General features: G+C 35.2%; 1 protein-coding gene across 7 annotated transcripts in view; it reads left to right on the forward strand.

Annotated features, from left to right (window-relative positions):
* RALYL (RALY RNA binding protein like) overlaps positions 1-20,747 on the forward strand; it is a 371,615-nt gene that overhangs the window by 241,923 nt on the left and 108,945 nt on the right. The window contains exon 1 of one of the 7 annotated variants that reach the window (XM_052703334.1): positions 20,417-20,561. The exons of the other annotated variants lie outside the window; for them this stretch is intronic. Coding sequence (XP_052559294.1) covers positions 20,525-20,561 — 37 coding nt within the window. The 5' untranslated portion in view covers positions 20,417-20,524. Of the gene's footprint in view, positions 1-20,416; positions 20,562-20,747 lie in introns of those variants that run through there. 7 annotated transcript variants of the gene reach the window in all.

The raw sequence follows: 20,747 nt of genomic DNA on the forward strand, positions 1-20,747 counted from the left end.
CTTGGCTGTCTCACAGCTCAATCCTATGCACCATCATACAAAAATACTAATTGTTCTTCAAGACATTTACCTTGCAGCATTACAGCGAGGTATTTAAAGAATATTTTGGAGATCTGAGTACCAAAGTGTGCCTATATATGTGCAAGATGAAAACAGCTAAGAATCCTATGAAGGCACAGGTGAATGAGGAATTAGCAACTCTGTGAGTAATTTCTTAGCTGTTTTTCCAGATTGGTGGTTGTATTTTTATTATTTCTCAATTCTCAGTGATCAAATGTTTTAATTATGTTATATGCTTACATTGTGTCAAGAACATATGCATGCTTAGTCATAAAAAGCTTTTATTAGGATCATAGAATCATAGAATCACCAAGGTTGGAAAAGACCTCCAAGATGATCCAGTCCAACAGTCCATGTACCACCAATATTTCATCACTAAACCATGTCCCTCAGTACATCTAAACATTTCTTGAACACCTCCAGGGATGGTGACTCAACCATCTCCCTGGGCAGCCTGTTGCAGGGAGGAATGTTTCATGTATAGCTCAGATTTTATATGCTGCTCCAAGATAGTGAGTGACAAAGGCTTCTTAAGATTCTGGTACAGTATATCCTACATAGCAACTGGTAATGAATTTTGCTAGATACGTTTAATAGTAATCAACATGTATGGTAATTCCTTGACAATTTGAATCTGCAAAGCTCACTGGAGGAAATCATATATGCTTGGTAATTACCATGCTACCAAGATGTAAGGAATTGAAGCCATTCAGATTGACTCACAGATAATATTTGTATACAACACCAGAGGGACATTGCTGTGACATTGCATTGGTAGTGACTATGTTGTATTCTTTGGACTTTTTTGATGTACAAGTAATTGTTAAAATTAATCATAAGCAAGTATAGCTCTGGCTATGTGTTGGCATATAGTTGTTAGGTTTTCTTTTTCCTCATTAAAATGTATCTTCACAGCTTTCAGATGAATTATTCAGATATGTGATTAGTTATGTCCCAGCTGCAACAAGTTTTGAGGCTCAGACATCACTGCCTTTATTTGGAATACAGATTCTTCCTAATATATGTGCAGAGGAGACAACTGCTAGAGTAGAAATTTGATTGAATCCACAATTCAAGGATAACCCACACAATCCTTACACATGACTTGATTCACTGTAATAACTATTACTTATTATTGTAAATAAATTGCCTCTGCTTCCATTTCAGCACTGTTGTTAGCTTACTTGCTCAATTTTGTAATAGAAATTTCATGAACCATACAAATTTTCTAAAGCCTAGTCTGTTGTCTTGCCTACTATTGCCTCTAGGAAGGGTAGACTGCATCAAGTTTTTTGAAAAGGTTTTGAGTATTTTACTGGCAATGTGTCTTTTCTTTAGTTAATAATTTGGAAGTGCTCTCTTGCTAACAATTTTCTTTTTTTTCTTTTCCTCACTACACTTGTGCAGAGCTCAAAAAGCAGAATGCTATCTGCAGACTTTCATGTCCTAAGCTTTAACTGCTATTCTATGGTAGACATTAAAGCAATGCAAGAAAAAACAAAACAAAATAAAACACCTTCTTCAGCACACTAACGAAGAAAAAATGATGGTACCTTTGATATGTACAACACACATTTCTTTTTCTCACACAATAGAAATTCTCAAAATTCTCAGCTTTTTTTTTTTTTTTTTTTTTTTTGTGAGTCAGTAAGAAAATAAGCTCAGGTTCCCAACCATTCACAAAGTAAAATTGTTAGATTGGTCACTAGGATGATTTTGGCTTGAACCAACTGTCAATTAGTTGGTGACACCAAGTTTGGGAGGCAACCTGAGCCAAGATCTACTTTAATAGCCTTCGAGTGCTTGGAATCAGAATGTTTATCTGTATATACGTGACTGTTCCCATGGCTCCAGTTGGGTTTTATTTTCACATACCCTCTATAGATATATATTAAGGAATTTTCAAACCCAGAAGTTCTTAAAGACATGTCACTACCAGAAAGAAATGGGGACTTACTCATAGGAAACCTTGTCATTTGAAGTACATGAAAAGAATTCCATTATTTGGTTGGAGAATCCATCCTTAAAAACAAACAAACAAACAAACAAAAAAACTCTGAATATGTTGCAAGGGTTGGGTAAAAGAAAGACAAGATTGTAGTAGGGGAGACAAACTGAAGTTTGAGGAAAGGGAAAGTAAACAATTTCTTTGCGTTGCACCAATCAGTCAAATCTTTGAATAAGCCAATTGAATCTGGTTTTCTATCTTTTGCATTGTGGGAGATGTGGGCAGGAGAAAAAGGCGGGCCACCTGCATAAATTGTGAAAGTCATTATGACTGTGGACTAATCAAGCAACCACAAGTCATAGAATTGTAGAATCACTTGAGTTGAACGGGATCCTTAATTTAACAGTCATCCAGTCAACTCCCTTGCAATGAACAGGGTATCCACAGCATCAGTACAGTTTTTTTTTCTGTTCACTGTAACAAGTGAAAAGGCTGTCAGAGAAATGCTTTGGTCAGACAATCTCCATGTACAGGATGTGGTGTTTGGGAATCTCCCTTCAGACAGGGAGGTGTCCAGTACAGCTTGCCAGCATCCTCCTGACAAATATCTGTTGCCTTACTCTTACTCGCTGAGAGAATTCTAGTATTTCAAAAGGTTGAAGGTCACAGGCAGTATGAAAAACAGCTACTTTTCTGATGCATTGCAGCCTTAAGAGGTTTTTCTAGCTCACCTGAGCGTAGATATTTGATGACAGTTTGTTTATACAAAGATTGAATGGCTTGGCAAATATCAGCTATTTGCAAAAAGAAAATATTCTCTGCATCTCCGTGGCTTAACAGAGTTTGTCATCTGAATGCAAGAGCTCGCAGCCCACCCTATTTCATTCCTTTTCGCATTGAGCTATTTCTATCCTTGTTTGTTTGTTTTGGTTTTGATTTGGTTCTATTCTGCAGCACTAGTAAAAGTATGACCCTTTCTTTATACTTAAACTTTTTGTTCTTTTTTTTTTTTCCCCTTTAACTTAAAGTTACAGCTCCTCATACAGCGGTATGGTCATTACAGCTTTTGCAGACTGTTTAAACTGTTTTGGCTTGACTGCATAATATCTACAGATGACCACAAGATGGCAAGATTTACTCACTTTTCTGTGATGAGAAAACAAGAAAGGAAAAGGAAAAGGGAAGGGATGCAATATGATAGAAACAGGATCAAAGTAGAAAATACAAATATTGACTATAATTCATCATAATTCATTTCTAGCCTCATGAGAAAATAAAGAATGAAGATAGCTTTGATTGTCATCTTCTGTGTTTAATGTTTATTTAACTGACAAGAATTTCTGAATATCACATAAAAATATAGTTCTATCGCCCTTAGAATTTGCTACTCTTTTGTACAAATTCAAATAATTTTCAGAAAATGAATGCTAGGCAATTACCAACAGATGCTTCCAGAGCTGCATGTATGTAACATTTCCTTCAAAACATACTGTGTTTCAGCTACCAGGTTTCCTTCGATTCACAAGGAAGCGGGAAATCTCTTGGTTGGTAAGGTGATGACAGAAGGAGGGAGACAAAACTCTAGGATTTTGCATGGCATTCGGATTTGTATTTTTAACTTAAAATGCCAAGAAGAGAGTAAAAACTCTAGAGGTTTTTTTGTTTTGTTTTGTTTTGTTTTGTTTTGTTTTGTTATTACTGATCTATTTTTAATAATATTAAAGAATATCACTTTTGATCCCAGCTTGTTCTTTTCTATGAAAGAAAATAATGAAAAATACCTTATCATTGAATAACAGCTTTTGAATTATTTTGAGGTACTTTTATGATAAAACCATTGAGAAGCTCATTAAGACCCCATTTTGCAGCTGATGCGGTAAAATACCTCCTTGTTTTTCCCCCAACTAGCAGTTTTCACTCACACTATATATATATATATGTGTGTGTGTGTGTGTGTATTTATTGATCTTAGTTTACAAAATAACATTTAATAACCCCCAACCAATCATAGAATCATAGAATGGCTTGGTTCAGGAGGGACCTCAAGGATCATCAAGCTCCAATCCCATTGCCGCAGGCGGAGCCACCAGCCTCCATATCTAAGACTAGAACAGGCTGCCCAGAGCCCCATCCAACCTGGCCTTGAACACCTCCGTGGACCAACCATGGATCCCCACGGGGGATCAACCCTACGGGCAGATAATTCTACTGCCACGAGAGTCAGGACTCTTTGTTCACTGCCTGCCTCCTCACAGGCCCAAATCCATACTCATTACTGTGTGCCTCTCACACTGTATTAATAGAAGTGCCCACTGAGCTCATGAGTGCAGTTACACAGGTTGGGAAAATTTGCCCTTTAATTCAGCTAACCCAATGTACGGTACTGTTGTGTAGGAGAAATATTAAACTAAAAATATGTGATATTGCAATAAAAAGCATACAAAGTGCTCAGAGCTTAGCAGAAAAGTAAAAATATTAAAATGATAAATATACCTTCTGGATGGAAAGTAATGTTCCTCCTGTTTTTCTGCACACCTCTTGAGCAGGAATCTGTTGTCTCAATTCTATTACATCTGGGGCTAACATGAGTAAGAAACTGTTGAGTTACAAACAGATGTTTAAAGTTGATGCTGTCAAAAAATGTCTAAGATTCACACACAATCCCTATTAAAGGACAATTGAAATATAGCTAATCTTCTCAGGCTTACTAAGAAAAGTGTGTCCAAGCATATAAAATAAATTTTAGCAAACAAGCTCTCAGCTAGAAGATGTCAAACACCCTGACAAACAGTTTGAACTAAGTCTGACTGGAGCTCATTCAAAAACTCTGACCTCTTTCTCTAGGATATACACCTGGAGCTCAGAACATAAAGCTGTTGTGTACCTCCAGGCCTTTAGTTTAATACTCTCTTTGCCTATTGCTAGCAGTTCTGTATCTTTGAGAGTAAACTCTTACCCAAATGAGATATTTTTCTACTCTGCTGTGGTTAATCTACAAAACTCTTCATTTTCCTTAACTGTCTAATTCTGTGTGGTGCTTGTTTAACAGTATTAGGAAAGGCAGTTTAGCATTTCCTTTTTTCTTGAAAACTTAATTTTGAGGAAAATAAGTAAAACAGCTTTTTGTCTTTACACTTATTACTTTGAGGAAAGGTAAGTATAAGTGATAAACTCTTAAATTCATTTAAACTGTTAAGTTTGATAGATTTTAATAAGCAGTGAGATTATTTAGTCATAGTTATGGTGGACATCCCACACACTGTCTGTGTGAGCTGCTCTCTGTGATCCATGCCTCCTGTGGCTTTTGACAAAGATATTCTAGAAGGATCTAGATTCAATATTTGACTTTCTTTCTCTTGAGCCCTCTTCAGCCCTGTGCTCCAAGATCTCTGGATTTACAAAATGTTTTGTTTTTGTTTTTAATATTTTCCTACATCTCTGGTTCTTTGTGGCTGCTTTTGTTCAGATTCTGACTTTTGCTGAGGGTAGGAAGAAGCCAAGGTAGACACTGATAACCTGCTGAGGTCAGGAACATGGCATTTTTTCAGACTAAGACCGAAAGTTCTCATGTGAACTTAATATAGATATCCAAATCGTAAGTTTGGATTTTAATTGATTTCCCTGTGGAATGGTGCTGCCCTGTAATTTCTGACAGCATTTCACAGGCCTAATCACTTGACTTGTTTACTCCACTAGTGGGTGCTTCTTTGATGTTAAGGCTCTCAGCTGATTCGCTTGTGCTCTTGATACCAGTTGAGATGATGAAACCAGTTATTCTGTAGGAGGTGGAAGAGTTTTTAAACACAACATGATTCAATTTGTTGCAAATGTCAAGTTGGAAATGAGCGCAGGTGAAAGAAATCACTTCACAGACTACACTCCTCTATCAGGCAGCTGCTGTTCACCTTAATGAACCTAAGAAACATTTATGTTTTCAGAGAAAATGTGTGGATATTCTTTTCTTGCATGAAGAATTCTCTCCTCCCTCTCAGAAACCGAAAATCTTTACTTGGCTGTGATGACATTAAGGTATGCAGCTCTTAGAAAAGCCCAGGACTGGTTGTGCTGATGTCTGCCATCACATTGTTAGTAAGCAGATCTGTTGAAATCAGTCCAACAGCTTTTTATTCCAGTCATTCATGCACAGCTTACTTTAAAATAAATATATGGCACTGGGAGACAGTGGAACCTAAATATATTTTGAAGACCTTCATGATCATAAAGGATTTTCAAATAGGTAGCTTGTACCTCAACTCAGAAACAGAAGGCTGAAGAAAACAATGTGACATTACAATCATAGTACATAGGGTCAGCATATCCATTAGAAATTATATGTCTTGAATCCACATCTGGCTATTATACCTAATTACATTTTTCCTTCTATAAATTAAATGCCTTCTTTGGTTGATAATATAACTCAAAATTTTGCATTTTCGCTTCAGAGTTCCGTAAATACCTTCATTTAAAATGCGCAACAGCAACACAAAGAAGTAGCTCTACAGAAAAGCCCCACAGGCCCACAGAGAGCAACATAAAATTTTAAAAAACAATTGTAATTAATCACAGTTCTAATTTGAACAGCGTGTTGGTTACATCAACTACAGCAGGAGCAAAGCTCAGAGAGCCTTGCCTCTGGAGGAACTTTTTGCTGAGTTTAAGTGTTGCAATTGAAGCCCGAGTCAGCAGGTGGCAGTGGTGGCCCAGCTGTGAGACTGAAGTCACCCTTAGAGCAACAGCCTAGAGAGAATTCATCTCTTAGTTTTTCTTTTGAGCAAAGTATTGTAGCTGAAGATTACTCCTTCAGGCTTGTATTTTAAACGCTTGCGGTGCTGGATATGTCCCATCACTCGTGTAAGTGTCAGTGATGTTGTTTCATAGTAGCTTCTCCACAGATACAGTGCAGGCACGTTGCAATAAAAGATTTTGTTTTGTGATATTTTGATCTGCCTGAACTGCGGATGTCAGTTATTTGAGAAATTCTGATAATTCATTTTAAACGAAATTGTCTGAGTAGTTGTATATGAATGAAAATTAATTAAATAGGCTTTCTCAAGGCAGTACTTACTGTTGATCTGAACTGTGGTTGGCAAAATGCCTTGTGTTAAATTGTTCTGGCAAAATTTAACAATCTTTGGTAACAAGTTAGGTGTTCTGCCTCTTTCCATCTTCCCCAGGATGTTATCACTGCTTCTCTCTCTGACTCATCTTATTCAGCAGTTTCCTCTTGCACTCACATGGTTTCTCCCTGGAGGGACTCTTAAATTTTAACATCTGGTACTGGAGATAAGTATTATGTAGAGTTTTTTCAAGCACATTGTTTTATTTGTTTGTTTGTTTTGTGGAAATATAGGATGTGTGTGTAAAACTCCATTTCCAAGCTCCCAGCTTGGACCAAACTTATGATGCCTTCTGTTTGTTTGCTTGCTTATTTGTTTGTTTGTTTTATAGGCTGTGGAAAATGGGGGAAAATATATAATAAAGTTTACATACTTTGCTAAAAAAAAAAAAAAAAATATCTCCCAATCAGTAACAGAGGAACAGTAATGGAAAGATATTGACTAGAAACTCCTTATGGCAACTGCAATGCTCAAAACTGCACATGTATTAGAAAAGCAATAGCTTTGCAAAATATTAGTGGGAGAGAAAGGATAAGCAAATACAGACCAAATTTGCTGGTGTCTTTGCAGCTGCCAGACATGTATTGAAAGCTGAGTTACAGAGAATGTCTGTGTTCAATTGATAAATTAGTCTTTTTATCAATTTTGCTTTTCATAACAAATACATAGAAAATATGCATATTTTTTTAACTGATATGGGAAATAAGCAAAACCTAATCACTGCAAGATTATGCACAAATATGAAATACAGCTTAGTGTAAAAATTAAGTAAAAAAAAATATGCTCCTATAACAATCACAAATGTTCTTATCTCTATTTTGGCAAATTGTTGTAACAGGTAGAAAAGTTATCTCAATGTAAAGAAGAAAGAAATTCCTCTGGTGCTATGACAAAAGTGCCTTCAGCTTGGAGAAGAAAGAACACAATATATCATCTTTATTGAGGCCAAATATAATGGAAAAAATATGCTGCAGAGCACAGAGTGTGGAAAATGCCTAGATGACTTTGTGTAATAGGCCATGAGCCACAGCTTAAAAAAGATGTCACAAATCAAAACCATCAAAATAGCCAATGGGTAATTATCTATCACTCGGTGGAAAATCCCCTTTCACCCTTACATTCTTTGTCACTGATTTGTCTTAGGTTTTTATTAGTATGTTCAGAATATCTCACATTCCAGATTTTGAGGCTCGCTTGAGTACAATTTGCTAATCCAAGTAGAAAATGACAAATACCTTGGTGATAAGTCTATATAATTGTCTGCAATCTGCCAGCATAAAGAACTTAAAATTTAAGGAATGAACATTGTCATCTTGGTCATGACTGGGTTTTAAAGTATCTCAAATTTGCAATTCACAGATCAGTTTCAAATATCTTCCCATTTTTCATATAAATGGTGAATCGCCTTTGGAATCTCACATCCATTTGGATAAAGAAGTTTGCCCATTTAGTAGCTCACCTTAAAATAAAAGATTACATGGGTCTATTCCACCAACGTTCTGTGTGTTTCATTGTGTAGAAATAGGATAGTTCAAGTTTAAGACAGATTACCTTCACGTGTCTCGCAGGCTGATTTTTGCAAATGAGGTCTAACATACAGAATTAAGCTTGGAAGGATGTTCGATGCTTGGAAGAGGTGTATTTTTTGTCATATAGCACCTGTTTCTGATATTGTTCTGGTACAGTAACACTGTATTTAAGAATGAAGAAAAGTCCTAGTTACTAAAGAATACATTTCTTTAAATTGCTTAATATTTTCTGACAGAGACTCAATAGTTACAGCTGTTCAGGGTTCTGGTTTTGTTTTAGTAGTGACTTTTGGAAATTAATTCATATACCTGTCTTAAATTGCTTTATTTTTTAATTGTAATGAGATGAGACATTGAAATGAAGTGACTTTTATTTGTGTAGCATGGAGCAGTCTCAATATATAAATAACCTGTTTAATTGATAAATAAACAAATAAATAATTGATATTAATTTTTCAATAGATGTCATTTCCCCTCAAATTATAACAACTCTATTTTAGTGATCTATCACTTTGCAAAACAAAAAAATAAGACTGCATCATCAAAGGAAATGCAAAAACTGAATTTATAATTATGGCAATTTAATTATGCTTTTCCTTGCTTTTTTTGCTTAACATCTCATCCTTTATTATTGTCAGCACGTCAGTATAGATCCTAGGTGGTGATTTATGGATACGTCAATTTTTAGCTGCAATTACTAAGGGAATGGGGAATTCCTAAAAGCTTTCTCATTTAATACAATCATCCTGTTGAATGTTGACTCCACTGAAAATTTCAAGATTTCTTCAGTAAGTTGCATTTACCAGTAGAGAAAAATTAGACTTCAAAATGGCATGATTAGTAGTATGTTTAACGAGATTTACTGATCAAATTTCTTTCTCTGAAAGATTAGGCTATTAAGTTCACTGAATTGGAAAACTAAGAGTTGTGAGCCAAATGTTTAGTTAATTTAAAATAAAATAATTTTGATGATTTTCTTGAATTTTGTTGTATAATTAAGAAACTCCTACACAATGGAACACAATCATCCATGAATTCAGGCAACTGAGTCATATAGTGACGTCTAATTGACAACAAATAGAAATTTGACTATTTTCTTTATTCCCCAAAGTCATGCTTTAAAGGTCTTTTTTTTTTTTTTTTTTTTTTTTTTTTTTTTTTTTTTTTTTTTTTTTTTTTTTATGTTATTAGGATGAAATTCTGCTATTAATACATGAAAAATAATTTTACAAACATTTATTAGTCTGACTGAGAGCTGATCAGGAGACCCTTGTCTTTCTACTCTCTTTAAGAATGTTAACCTATTTTAAAATAGACATCACAAATGCTGCTGCTTTTAGAACTGTGTGGACATTGTGGCATTGCTCTTCAGGGAGAGCTGCAACTGTGAGAAAATTTATCAAATGTTGACTTGACAGGATTCGATTTTTACATTGGACTTTATATTGGACCCTTCCATCCCATGTATTGATTTCCAACACCTCCCCTTTCCATTTGATCATATGTACAATATTACGTTTGCTGTTCAAAAATTCATCGGCAAAGTGCTGAAAAAATCATGCTATATTCTAAAAATAAGTATTTCTTAGTATTTTGATTAGTCCATTGTACAGCTTAGAGAAATTATTGTCTGCAATACATTGTCAGTTAACACTGGCTCAGTTTTTTCACATGGATTAATTTTATTTTTTTGCATTTACTGGAAGTACCTGAAAATGTCAGTACTGGTTTTCATTGTGTGTGCTTTAGTTGGACCACTTTGATTCCATCATATGCTTGAGGTGGTCTTTCATTTCTTTTGTTCTGCCTTTTCCAAGCTCTCAGAAATATTTGCCAGATAAAATCGGTCTGTTCACTCCCTATGAAAATCTGGTGCTTTGGTGGTGTATTTGGTGGTATCCCCCCCCAGCACCAATCAGAAAAGCAAAGAAAAGTCTTCTCATGCTCGCTTTTTGTAGTGTTTGAATCCAAGATTAGCGGGACATTGATTCTCCAAACTCTACTTTCTTAAATACCTTATGTGCTATATTCCTACAGATACTGTTCAGGGCACATCTCTTCTTTCGTGTGCAAGATTTATAAGATCACAAAAATACATGGCTTTGCTTTTTGTTTCCCAAGGAGTACACTGAATCCTGGCTAGCTTAAATCTACGTTCAGATCTAATGTGTAGGTGGCTTTAAATAGGAGAATTTAATTAATTTAATTTAATTAGCCTCCCACAAGTTTAATGTTCCTGTCATAACTCAGAGCAAAGGCTCCCATTGCAGTATATTCTACTTATAATTCTCTTTCCTGTATAATACTGCTCAGATGGAGGGAAGAAACCCTTTTTGGAAGAACTTTCATCCTTTTCTTACCTTTTAGAAGTCAATGACTTGTAAACACTTTAGACCAGCTTTGTGCAAGCTTTTGAATCTACCTTACGTTCCTGTAGTAGCAAGGGCAAAACGTGTTCAATGTAAGTAATATTCATATTTTATGAATAAGTTATGAATGTTAGTTTTCAGTTTGGTACACTTTTATTTTCTAAGACATGAGCAGGAATTTCAGTGCAGAAAAAAAATGGTGAGTAGCAATATCACCTTCATAGAATCACAGAGTCATAGAATGGATTGGGTTGTAAGAGACCTTAAGATTCATCAAACTCCAATGCCTCTGCCATATGCAGGGTCACCAATCTCCCCATTTAATACTAGATCAGGCTGCCCAGGGCCCCATCCAACCTGGCCTTGAACACCTTCAGGGACAGGGCATCCGCAGCCTCTCTGGGCAGCCTGTTCCAGTACCTCACCATTCTCTCTCTCTTTACTTCTCTTTACTTCTCAGAGAGAAGTAAAGAACTTCTCTCTGATATCCAAACTAAATCTTCCCTCCTTAAATTCTTTCTTAAATTCTTCTATCTTTTGTTTTGCTAGAGCATCATAGAGACTTTTTTTTTTTTTAATTGATGAAAACAAACTTCATTTAAAAATGTAAAGATGTTTTGTCCAGTAGAACTGAGCCTTTGGCTGAGAGCAGAATTTTTTAAAAACGGAAGTGATGTTGGGACAGATTCTTCAAATGGCTTTGAATTTCCCTATGCATTTGAACAGCCTGTCTCCAGAATCTGTTGTCACCATGCTACCTGACTATCCTTTACCCTTCCAAAGTGCCACAGATCAGGGAACAGAAAATCTGACATGTGTTCTTACATGCCTTTGATTTTAGACTAGATTTTAATGAAATGTTTTGCATACCTTTATTAAATGTTTGCACATATAGTCTCTTAATTATTTACTTTGATGAGAAAGTATTTTTTCCCTCTTGACTCTCATGGGGATGAAAATGCTTCTCTCTTCAGTTGTACCAGTCTCTTTCTTGAGTTTGTCTTTTCTGTTTTCTAGGTTTCTAGATCACAGTGAATAAATGTTGCTTTTTTCAACAACTGCTACTACAATTCTTTTAATTGAGGGTACGATCTGATACTTAGTAAAACCTGGAGAAGTGCTAGTCTATCCAAGTTGCTGTTAGTTACTGTGTTTCCTTGAAATATTCCTAAACAGAGAATGTGTTTCATTTGGAAGTACTTCAACAGTAATCTGATAGTATTTATGACTAACATAAAACCATAAATCATAGAATGGTTTGGGTTGGAAGGGAACTTTAAGATCATGTAGTTCCAACCCCTGCTAAAGGCAGGGATACCCCCCTCTAGGCCAGGTTGCTCACAGACCCATCCAGCCTGGCCTTGAATGCTTCCACAAACTCACTGGGAACCTGATCCAGTGTCTTACCACCCTCACAGTAAAGAATTTCTTCCTGATATCTAGTCTAAATCTACTGTCATCCAGTTTAAAGCCATTTCCCCTTTTCCTATTGGTAAACACCCTCAAACAATAACTCTTGTGTTTGAAATGTTGGATCTCTAACTGTTAGCAAGATTTGTTTTAAGTGCAAAATGTTTCACGTGTTTGACATTCTTTTTTTAAAAGGGTAAGGAATATATTTTAAACATTTTCATTAAAAAAATAAAAATGAATTTGCTTTTAAGTGCTGTAGAGCACTTGTGTGCAGTAACACCTGTCTTGACTAAAATAATTGAGCTCAAAATAAAAGGAAAGTATTGTTTTGCTGTTATTATTATCCCTCAAAATACATTCTTTTCTACATAGCAAAATACAATCTTAGAAATTGTCTGCTGTTATTATTATCCCTCAAAATACATTCTTTTCTACATAGCAAAATACAGTCTTAGAAATTGTCTGCTGTTATTATTATCCCTCAAAATACATTCCTTTCTACATAGCAAAATACAGTCTTAGAAATTGTCTGTTACTTAGTTGTAATGTTTTGAGAGGTTAAACCTATGAGTTCAACTGACTCAGAATATATGTATTCCTGCCGTAGGTATGCAGCCCTGTTTAGACTGAGGAAAAGATACTTCCTGCTCACCCGCCCACCAGTCTAAGGGAGGTGTTAAATCGGGTACATTATTAATTTTAATTTAACAACTTCTTGTTAGCACTTTTCCCATCCTGCCACCCCACATAGAACTGAAAAAAGGGTAGGGAAAAAAAAAAAAAAAAAAAAAAAAAAAAAAAAAGTAGGAGCAATTGTGCAGTTGAAGCACTGTTGGTATTTTGCACTAAGTGAACAGGCCCTTATAATTCCAAGGGTGTTGTTGTGTGTGTGCTGATAGCGTTTCATCTTTTGTCATGGACTGTTGGTGAATTGATATAATACACCATTTTCCATCTCTCTGAAAATGAATTTTCTTCTTCTACTTTTCATCTCTGTTAAAGGCCTTATTCTCCCTCTCAAGCCAGCCATTACATTGATTGACTGTGACTGAAATTGTCTTGAATTCTACACAGTGAGAAAGATCCCATACCGCGAAAAAAGAAAGTGGAACATTTTCAGCTTTCACTTGATTGTTTTATAAAAGCATTAGTCTAAAATGAGAGGTTGAAGCAGCAGCTGTTCATTGGCTGTGCCATAAAACATCATCAGTTTGTTATTGCTGTGAGCCATACACTGACATTTTAAGTGCCTAATTTGTTCACAAGAGGTTCCTTCTCAAGCTCTCCCTGTTTTGTAGGGAAAGTGAGATACAGTGTTCACTAGTGAGGAACAGAAAATGCATTTGAACGTGTGATAGAGCTTTTTAAATAAACATAAACAAAAGTTGTAACAGATGCCATAGTGTCATAGTGCAACAGTAATGATAGCAAGTATTTTCTTCAAGTGATTGTGTCCATAAAACTGCATGAGGCACTCAGGTAATTCCGAGCTCTTAAGTAAAATCAAAATCCATGAGCATGGTTTTGCTTTTTTTTCCCCCGTGTTCTTGGGCCTATGAGGGAGTGGATTCTGTTCTGAGTGTTTGCCCCATTACATTTAGGCTGCAGGAAATAGTATAGATATAATCTGCTTTCAGAATATGACAGTGGGTGTAATTGACAGTTAAAACAACTCTACACTGAAATTGAATGATTTGTTATTTAAATAGTTAAATAGATTAATTTAAAAAGCTGTTCTAAATATCTAACAAAAACACACCAGTATTCAACACATTATTTCTTTAGAAATGATAGAATTACTCATAAATAACTTTTAAAATAATAATAATACAGATCGCCTCTCTGTACATTGTTTGCATAGATTGAATTTTATTAATATAAATTCTGAAGAAAATATGTTTTGGGGTGGAATTTTGGTTTACATTAGGAAAAAAATTTGGGAGCACACCTACCTCATGTCAGTGGTAGGAAGTGTGGTTTAGTACCAAATCTGAGAACTTCAGACCATCCCTTAAGGCTGTCTCAACTTTTACAGAGCTGTTTAGGAATAGTATGAATGTAACTAAAAATTATTGTTTCTGGGTGGTGACAAATTTATCAAGATGAAATAAGAGATTTTTAAAAGCCAAACTAGCATGCAGAGCATTTAGCAGTACAAATGAAAACCATCAGGGTTAGACAAGATCTGGATAAAATCAAATTAAATATCTAAGAGCCTGAAGTGTGGCTCACTTTCATTTCCATCATTTTTTCCCCAGAGACTTCAATGAGGAATAGGTTTTTATCCCTAACTTAAAATAATAGACAAATGTTCCTTGGATGGAAGAACAGAAAGCTTTATGTTATCACTACTGGTCTAAAGAGACCCCCTACTTAATCTCACAGCACTGTTTTCCAGAAAATATACATATATATATATATATATATATATATATATATGTATATACATATATATATATATATATATATATATATGAAGAACTAGCAGACATTCCTAACTGCATGGTTCTTTTTTGGAACTGGAAAGAGAATAGAATTGGCCAAGTTTTGCTCAAGAATTACATAAGACTGTATAAAGCGGGAGCTAAAGCTCAGAAGATAGCAAACCTCTTTAGAGCCCTTGTCAGTATTCAGGAGTGGGGAGAAAGGTGTGGAGCTTCTCTTTGTCACAAACCATCATTCTGAATTGTAAAGTGGTAAGTTCTGACTTACAGTGTAACCATGTATAAAGCTCCTTTGAGTCTTGTAGAGGTGTCCCAAATGGAATTGAGAATATAATGCAATTCTAAAAGTTCTGAAGGATATTTTTAGCATGTACTCGCAGATGCCAGTTTCTTTACCTTCTCAATAATTGTTTGAATCTCCAGAGAAAGAAAATTGGGGTTTTCTTGGCTTTTTACTTTTCTGTTTGTGGGTGTGGATGTGTGCACGTCAACCTTTCATATATTTAAAGGCTTATTATGAAGTTCCTCCACCTAGTTGGCTTTGTTTTCCTGTTCTTCTGGGATTCTTTGAAACTTCTATCTTTACTAACAAAGAATTTAGATTTGCGAATGCCAATTCTAAGTTTACATTTTCATGAAATGACACTATAAACTTTGAAAATTGCTAATCAAAAAAAAAAAAAAAAAAAAAAAGGAAAAAAAGAAAAAAAGAAAAAAAAAGAGCATTTTACATACCCTTGCTAGAGAAATTGGAACATGCTCAGAGCAGGATAAGGGGTGGAAGAAAGAGCCAGAAGAGTCTCCTGAGAATGTAGGTGGCAGACTTTGTTTCATACTTTTGTAATCGTATTTCTAAATGTTAATAGTGATAACTGATAAAAATAGCTCAGTCTAATGAGGAAGGCTTGACAGTGGATTTCTTAAATATTAAAGATAAATGTTAGTCTATCAGTGAGACAAATGAGTTTTCCTTTGAAGCTCCCTTGAAAAAGAGAAAATTGCCTATGGTGAAAGTAGAACCTGTATCTTGGGGGCTTTCTTCCGCTGTCTGTAAAAGAATCTTTTGTGGTGAAGTGTTGTTACCTTCTGATAATGCTGAAGCAAAGTAAAGCAGGTCAGCAGAAATGTAAAAGATAACAGACAAGGAACAGCAAAATTGTTTTATAAAAATCAAGCAGCTCCAACAAAAACTCATTTCTTCAGATGTCTTTTCTAAATTAGTAGATGGTGGAAATACAGTGAATGTAACAAATTCATTCTACTGCAGCTTTTGATGAATACTTGAAATTTTCGTGAAATCTTCAAACTGTGTGTTCTTCTGAATGTGAATACTCGGGCAGAGTAAAAACTTAGTGAAGTAAAAGCTGTAAAAATAGACTGTCTTTATGGCTTCAGTAAAAAATAAATATGGCTGACTTGAAAGTATTATGCTACATTATTTCCCTTTTATCCACACAATCTTTTTATCCCCACAATCATCTGTGGATTGTGGACTAATGAATAGTGGCCTTTTTGTGTATAAAGATACTTAAAAGCTCTCAGTCATCCTGCAAGAGGATTTGCAAAGCAGGATTGCTTCTCCACTTGGATTTCAGTGGATCTCTGTAGGGGTTCTCCTCCACATGGATCAATCTCCTCATGAAGGGTCAAGGCTTGAGAATTCAGGTTGAAACTGCTTGGAAACAATGACCCAAAGTATAATAAAAGCCAGATAATAATGATTATTATCATAGAGAGGGTAGGATACAAACTGTTTGAGATTCATGGCTACCCATCAGTGTTCAAGCTGCTGAATTGAGCTCTTTATTCTGTAAGTAACTTTTTAATAAAATTATCCTGCTTTGGCACTCTCATCCTCTCATCAGTCTTCATTCTCCCCCATTTCTGGTTTGCTTCAGGAGTGCAAGCCAGGTCTGTTTTCTTTTGAAATGCATTTACAAAACTCTTTGATTCTATCTTATCACATGTAAACATGTGGAATACAAACTTTCCTCTAACTCTGTTTGCCACAGCCAGTTTAATATCACCAGGGTGTTAGTCAGGGGTATGATTCGGCTGATATTTTATGCTTTGTCTGCATTATATCATAAAGAGAATATGTAAATGTAAACCTTTTTATTATTTAAGTGACTTATTGTCAAAGAGAATTTTAATTATCTAATATAAATTACATTAAAAAGCACTACTGTTGGCTAATAATCCTTATGTTTTACCAGCAAGAGTTGCACACATGTCAAATACATGACTTCAGTAGATCAATATTTGCATCAAGTAGTGTTTGTTGCTTGGGAGAGGTTAAATGTTGACCTGTGTTGGTTTCATTTATTTCAAGAAAAAATAATGCATATTTATATGTGCAATTTTTTCTTAAGTCTACATCATAAAAGTAACCATACTAAAAGTTTTAGAAGGACATTATCTAAAAACACTGTTTGGGTGCATAGAATTAAATGCTGAGAGACAGAACATGCTTTAAGCCTCCCCCATCTTTTCTTCTTGTCTAAGATCTGCTCATTAAAAATAAAAGTGAGGATACAGCCCAGACGAAGAGTTTATTGATGAGTAATATGTGACATTCAAGTCAGTAGCTATATTTTTTAAATGTCTTTTTTCTTTTTCTTCTGCGTTTTTCTTTTCCTCTTTTTCTGAAACAACTTGAGAAATAAATTGCAGCATTTAAAGAAACACTCCTTACTGGGACCCGTAGGATGGGGAAAGTTGAGAGGTAATGTGGAATGTGCAGAGATGAACATTATTGTTTTGCCAACAGCAACAATGAACTGATAAAATTCATTGCAGAGATTCCAATGGACAATTTTAAGAATATTTTAATCTTCTACAATTGTTTAAGATGTTTAAATAAGTTAAGATTGTGTGATTGGTTGATTTCTGTTGCAGAGTTCATTCATTTCTTCTCACCTCACAAAGCTTGCTGCCGCTCACCAGCCATCCACAAAATAATGACTTTTTTAAAGCTGTGAAAGCATGAAACTAAATTTTAAGCTCTTCTATAGTGATCAGTAACACAGACAAACAGGAGGATGCTCTGCCCACTCAAAGCCAGACAGCATGTTCAAATACTATTTTACTTTTTTTTTAATGAACAGACATAGAATGATTCACCAAACATTACATTATTTTTAGCAAGCACATTTAACTGTACTGAAAAAGTAATCAGAGTTGTAATTAGCACAAAATAAAACCAATAAAGACCATGGTTTCAGGGATCATTGGCTTAAAGCAAATTAATTATTATCTCGTGAAATTTCCATTTAGTTTGTATTTTTTTATTATGCCATTGCCAAGATATTTGCATACAAATATATGGTTGTAATAGCATAATGCACAGAAGAACAATGAAAAGATACATGTGCTGTTGCATGCGTTATGTATAGCATAATATAGAGAGCTAAACAAAATAAAAAGTAATGGAAAATTAGCTGTTAGTGATAAGAAAAAGAAATGAATTCTATAGTCTAATTGTAATGAGAGCTGAGGAAAAAGATTGAGAGTATCTTATTGAAACAATGAAAAATGTTAATTTTGAACTAAATAATAAAAATGAAACCCTTCAGGTAGAAATGAGGAAGAGCGAGGAAAGGAAACAAAGATGACCACACAAAGCAACAAGTAGGATACCACTGGTCTCTGTGATCTGAGTCAGATCATAGATCTGATTCAGCTGGAAATTAACTCAGGGAAAATGAAGCAGGAAAATGGGGAATTATTGTCAGCATATAAAACTTATTGCAGAAATACCAACTTCAATAGCTAGAAATTGATCAATGCTGTTTGAGTTTATGCCATGCAGAGTCTTTCTGTTTGGTGCAGGCATTTTTTCTGCTGCTATGTTTCATAATGACTTGGCCAAATATTTTCTTTCCCTTCTGCTCGATAATCAATTTCCTGTCTTTTTGCTGACCTCCACAACAGAGATGGTGTCATTTCAGCTGTGGCGTTTTGAGATGATTGTAGTTGAAATATAAAACAAATCTAAAAATGCAGCCATTGCTTGCACTTTCTTTAGGCCATGCTTTGTCCTCAGCTATGCCGATGCAAGTCCAAAGCAAATGAAAAGATCTGTGGTCAGCTTTTGACAGAGGGAGGAAAAGTAGACGAATAGAACCAAAATAAAGAAAAAAATTCTCTTTAGCAGCTTGAGGTGTGCCAGTGTGAGACTGTGTGAAATACTGAATGGCTGAAAGGAAGAAGAACTGACACTGCACAAGGCTGAACTCTGTAGAGTCTATTCTGTATCTATACTGTAGATAGAAACAAAAATCTGAGAGGAAAAAGAGACAGGAAGTTTAATTTTAGAATAGGAAGATGTTTCCTCAGGTTTTGTTTTGTTTCTTTGTCATTTTTTAAGAAAATGACTGCTGGTCAATGTTTTTAGGTAATGGATGCTGCAGACTATTAACTGTCTTTGAAAAGGATTGTTTTTTGCCTTCTGAAACATGAAGTACCCATAGGCGCCAAGTATAAATTATTTTTTATCTGAAGCAGTGATATTAGTTTTCTATTTCCTTGAGTAGTTTAGAGAGCTTTTGTCAAACCATGCATTGTAAATGGCAATAAGACTATTATTGTTACTTTTAAGACATGTCATTCGCTGTTTTTTTCTTCACCACACCCTCTATCTTTAATCCTGAGACACTTCTGTATGTGTAATATCTGGGTATGATGTTTTAAAATATGAAAAGCCCAATTAAGAAATACTTTCACACAATTTTATTGAAGGCAAATTTGTTGCTGAATGAACTGAAATTCATCCTTTCTCCAGCTCCAAAGCTGCCACTGACATCTTCATTCCATGTCATCATAACTGTCATCTCCCTGTCCAGGCAAGAATTTCTTCCTCTTTTCCCTGCCCATCTTTAGGAAGATATCTGGATTATTGAAGCAGTTATTTATGTGTGTGTGGAAGATCATACAATCCTGCCACTTTTTCCTTTTCCTATGTCCTATTAGCAGGTAGCAGTTACAAAAATGAAAAACAAGAAGAATATTATTAGCTTTCCTCAAATAGAAATCATAGAAAGTAATGCACAAGGAACTATGAAAAAAAATGTACACTGTATGCTGCTTCCTGAATAACCTAGAGATAAGCTCAAAACTGCAGTCAGGATTTCACTTATCAACGTGTTGATTTTTTTTTTCCAACAGAAATTTTTTCTGAAGATTTAACTCATAATATTTTTATGTCCTCGTGTATACAATTCTGCAATATCTCAATGAAAAGTTGGCTTTCATTAGTTTATGAGGTCATTTATGCAATTTTGGTGTGCATCAGAGCTCTTTTGAGGAATCTTGCTATCAGGCTGTCACATAGTACATCACCCTACTTTCTCTGATTATATGATTCTTTCTGCTCTCGATTTTATTAGATGCTATAAAACACATTGGAGAAAATATAGGAAAATAAATGTATATTTTTCTCTGAGCTTTGCAGCAGAGAAAATAGCTACAGCCAGCAGCATCTCCCCTGGATTTTAGGAGAATGGTATTACCCTGCCTTTCTGTGAGAGATTGCTGGTTACCTTCTGTCAGTGAGCAACTGTCTCGCTGCAAAGCAGAAGCACGACCTCTTCTCTTTTGTCTGTGTTCAAGGCAATTACTTCTTAGAAAGTGGAATTTCTTCAGAATGACTATGTACAAGAGCAAACGCAGAAACCAAAGATGTAAGTAAAATGCAAACTTTTTTTTTAATGCTCATAGAGAGGAGGGGAAATAAATCTCCAGTTTCATTGAAAACCATGCCTTGCTTTACCCTGCTCTAGTTAAATAACAGCAGAAAAGCAAGGACAGGATTCCCTGCCAAATTTCCCACCGTTTCTGTATTGTAAGTGTATGAAAGAGCCTTAAAA

This window comes from Tympanuchus pallidicinctus, unplaced genomic scaffold, assembly GCF_026119805.1.
Source record: "Tympanuchus pallidicinctus isolate F22 unplaced genomic scaffold, pur_lepc_1.0 scaffold5, whole genome shotgun sequence".
Taxonomy (NCBI): domain Eukaryota; kingdom Metazoa; phylum Chordata; class Aves; order Galliformes; family Phasianidae; genus Tympanuchus; species Tympanuchus pallidicinctus.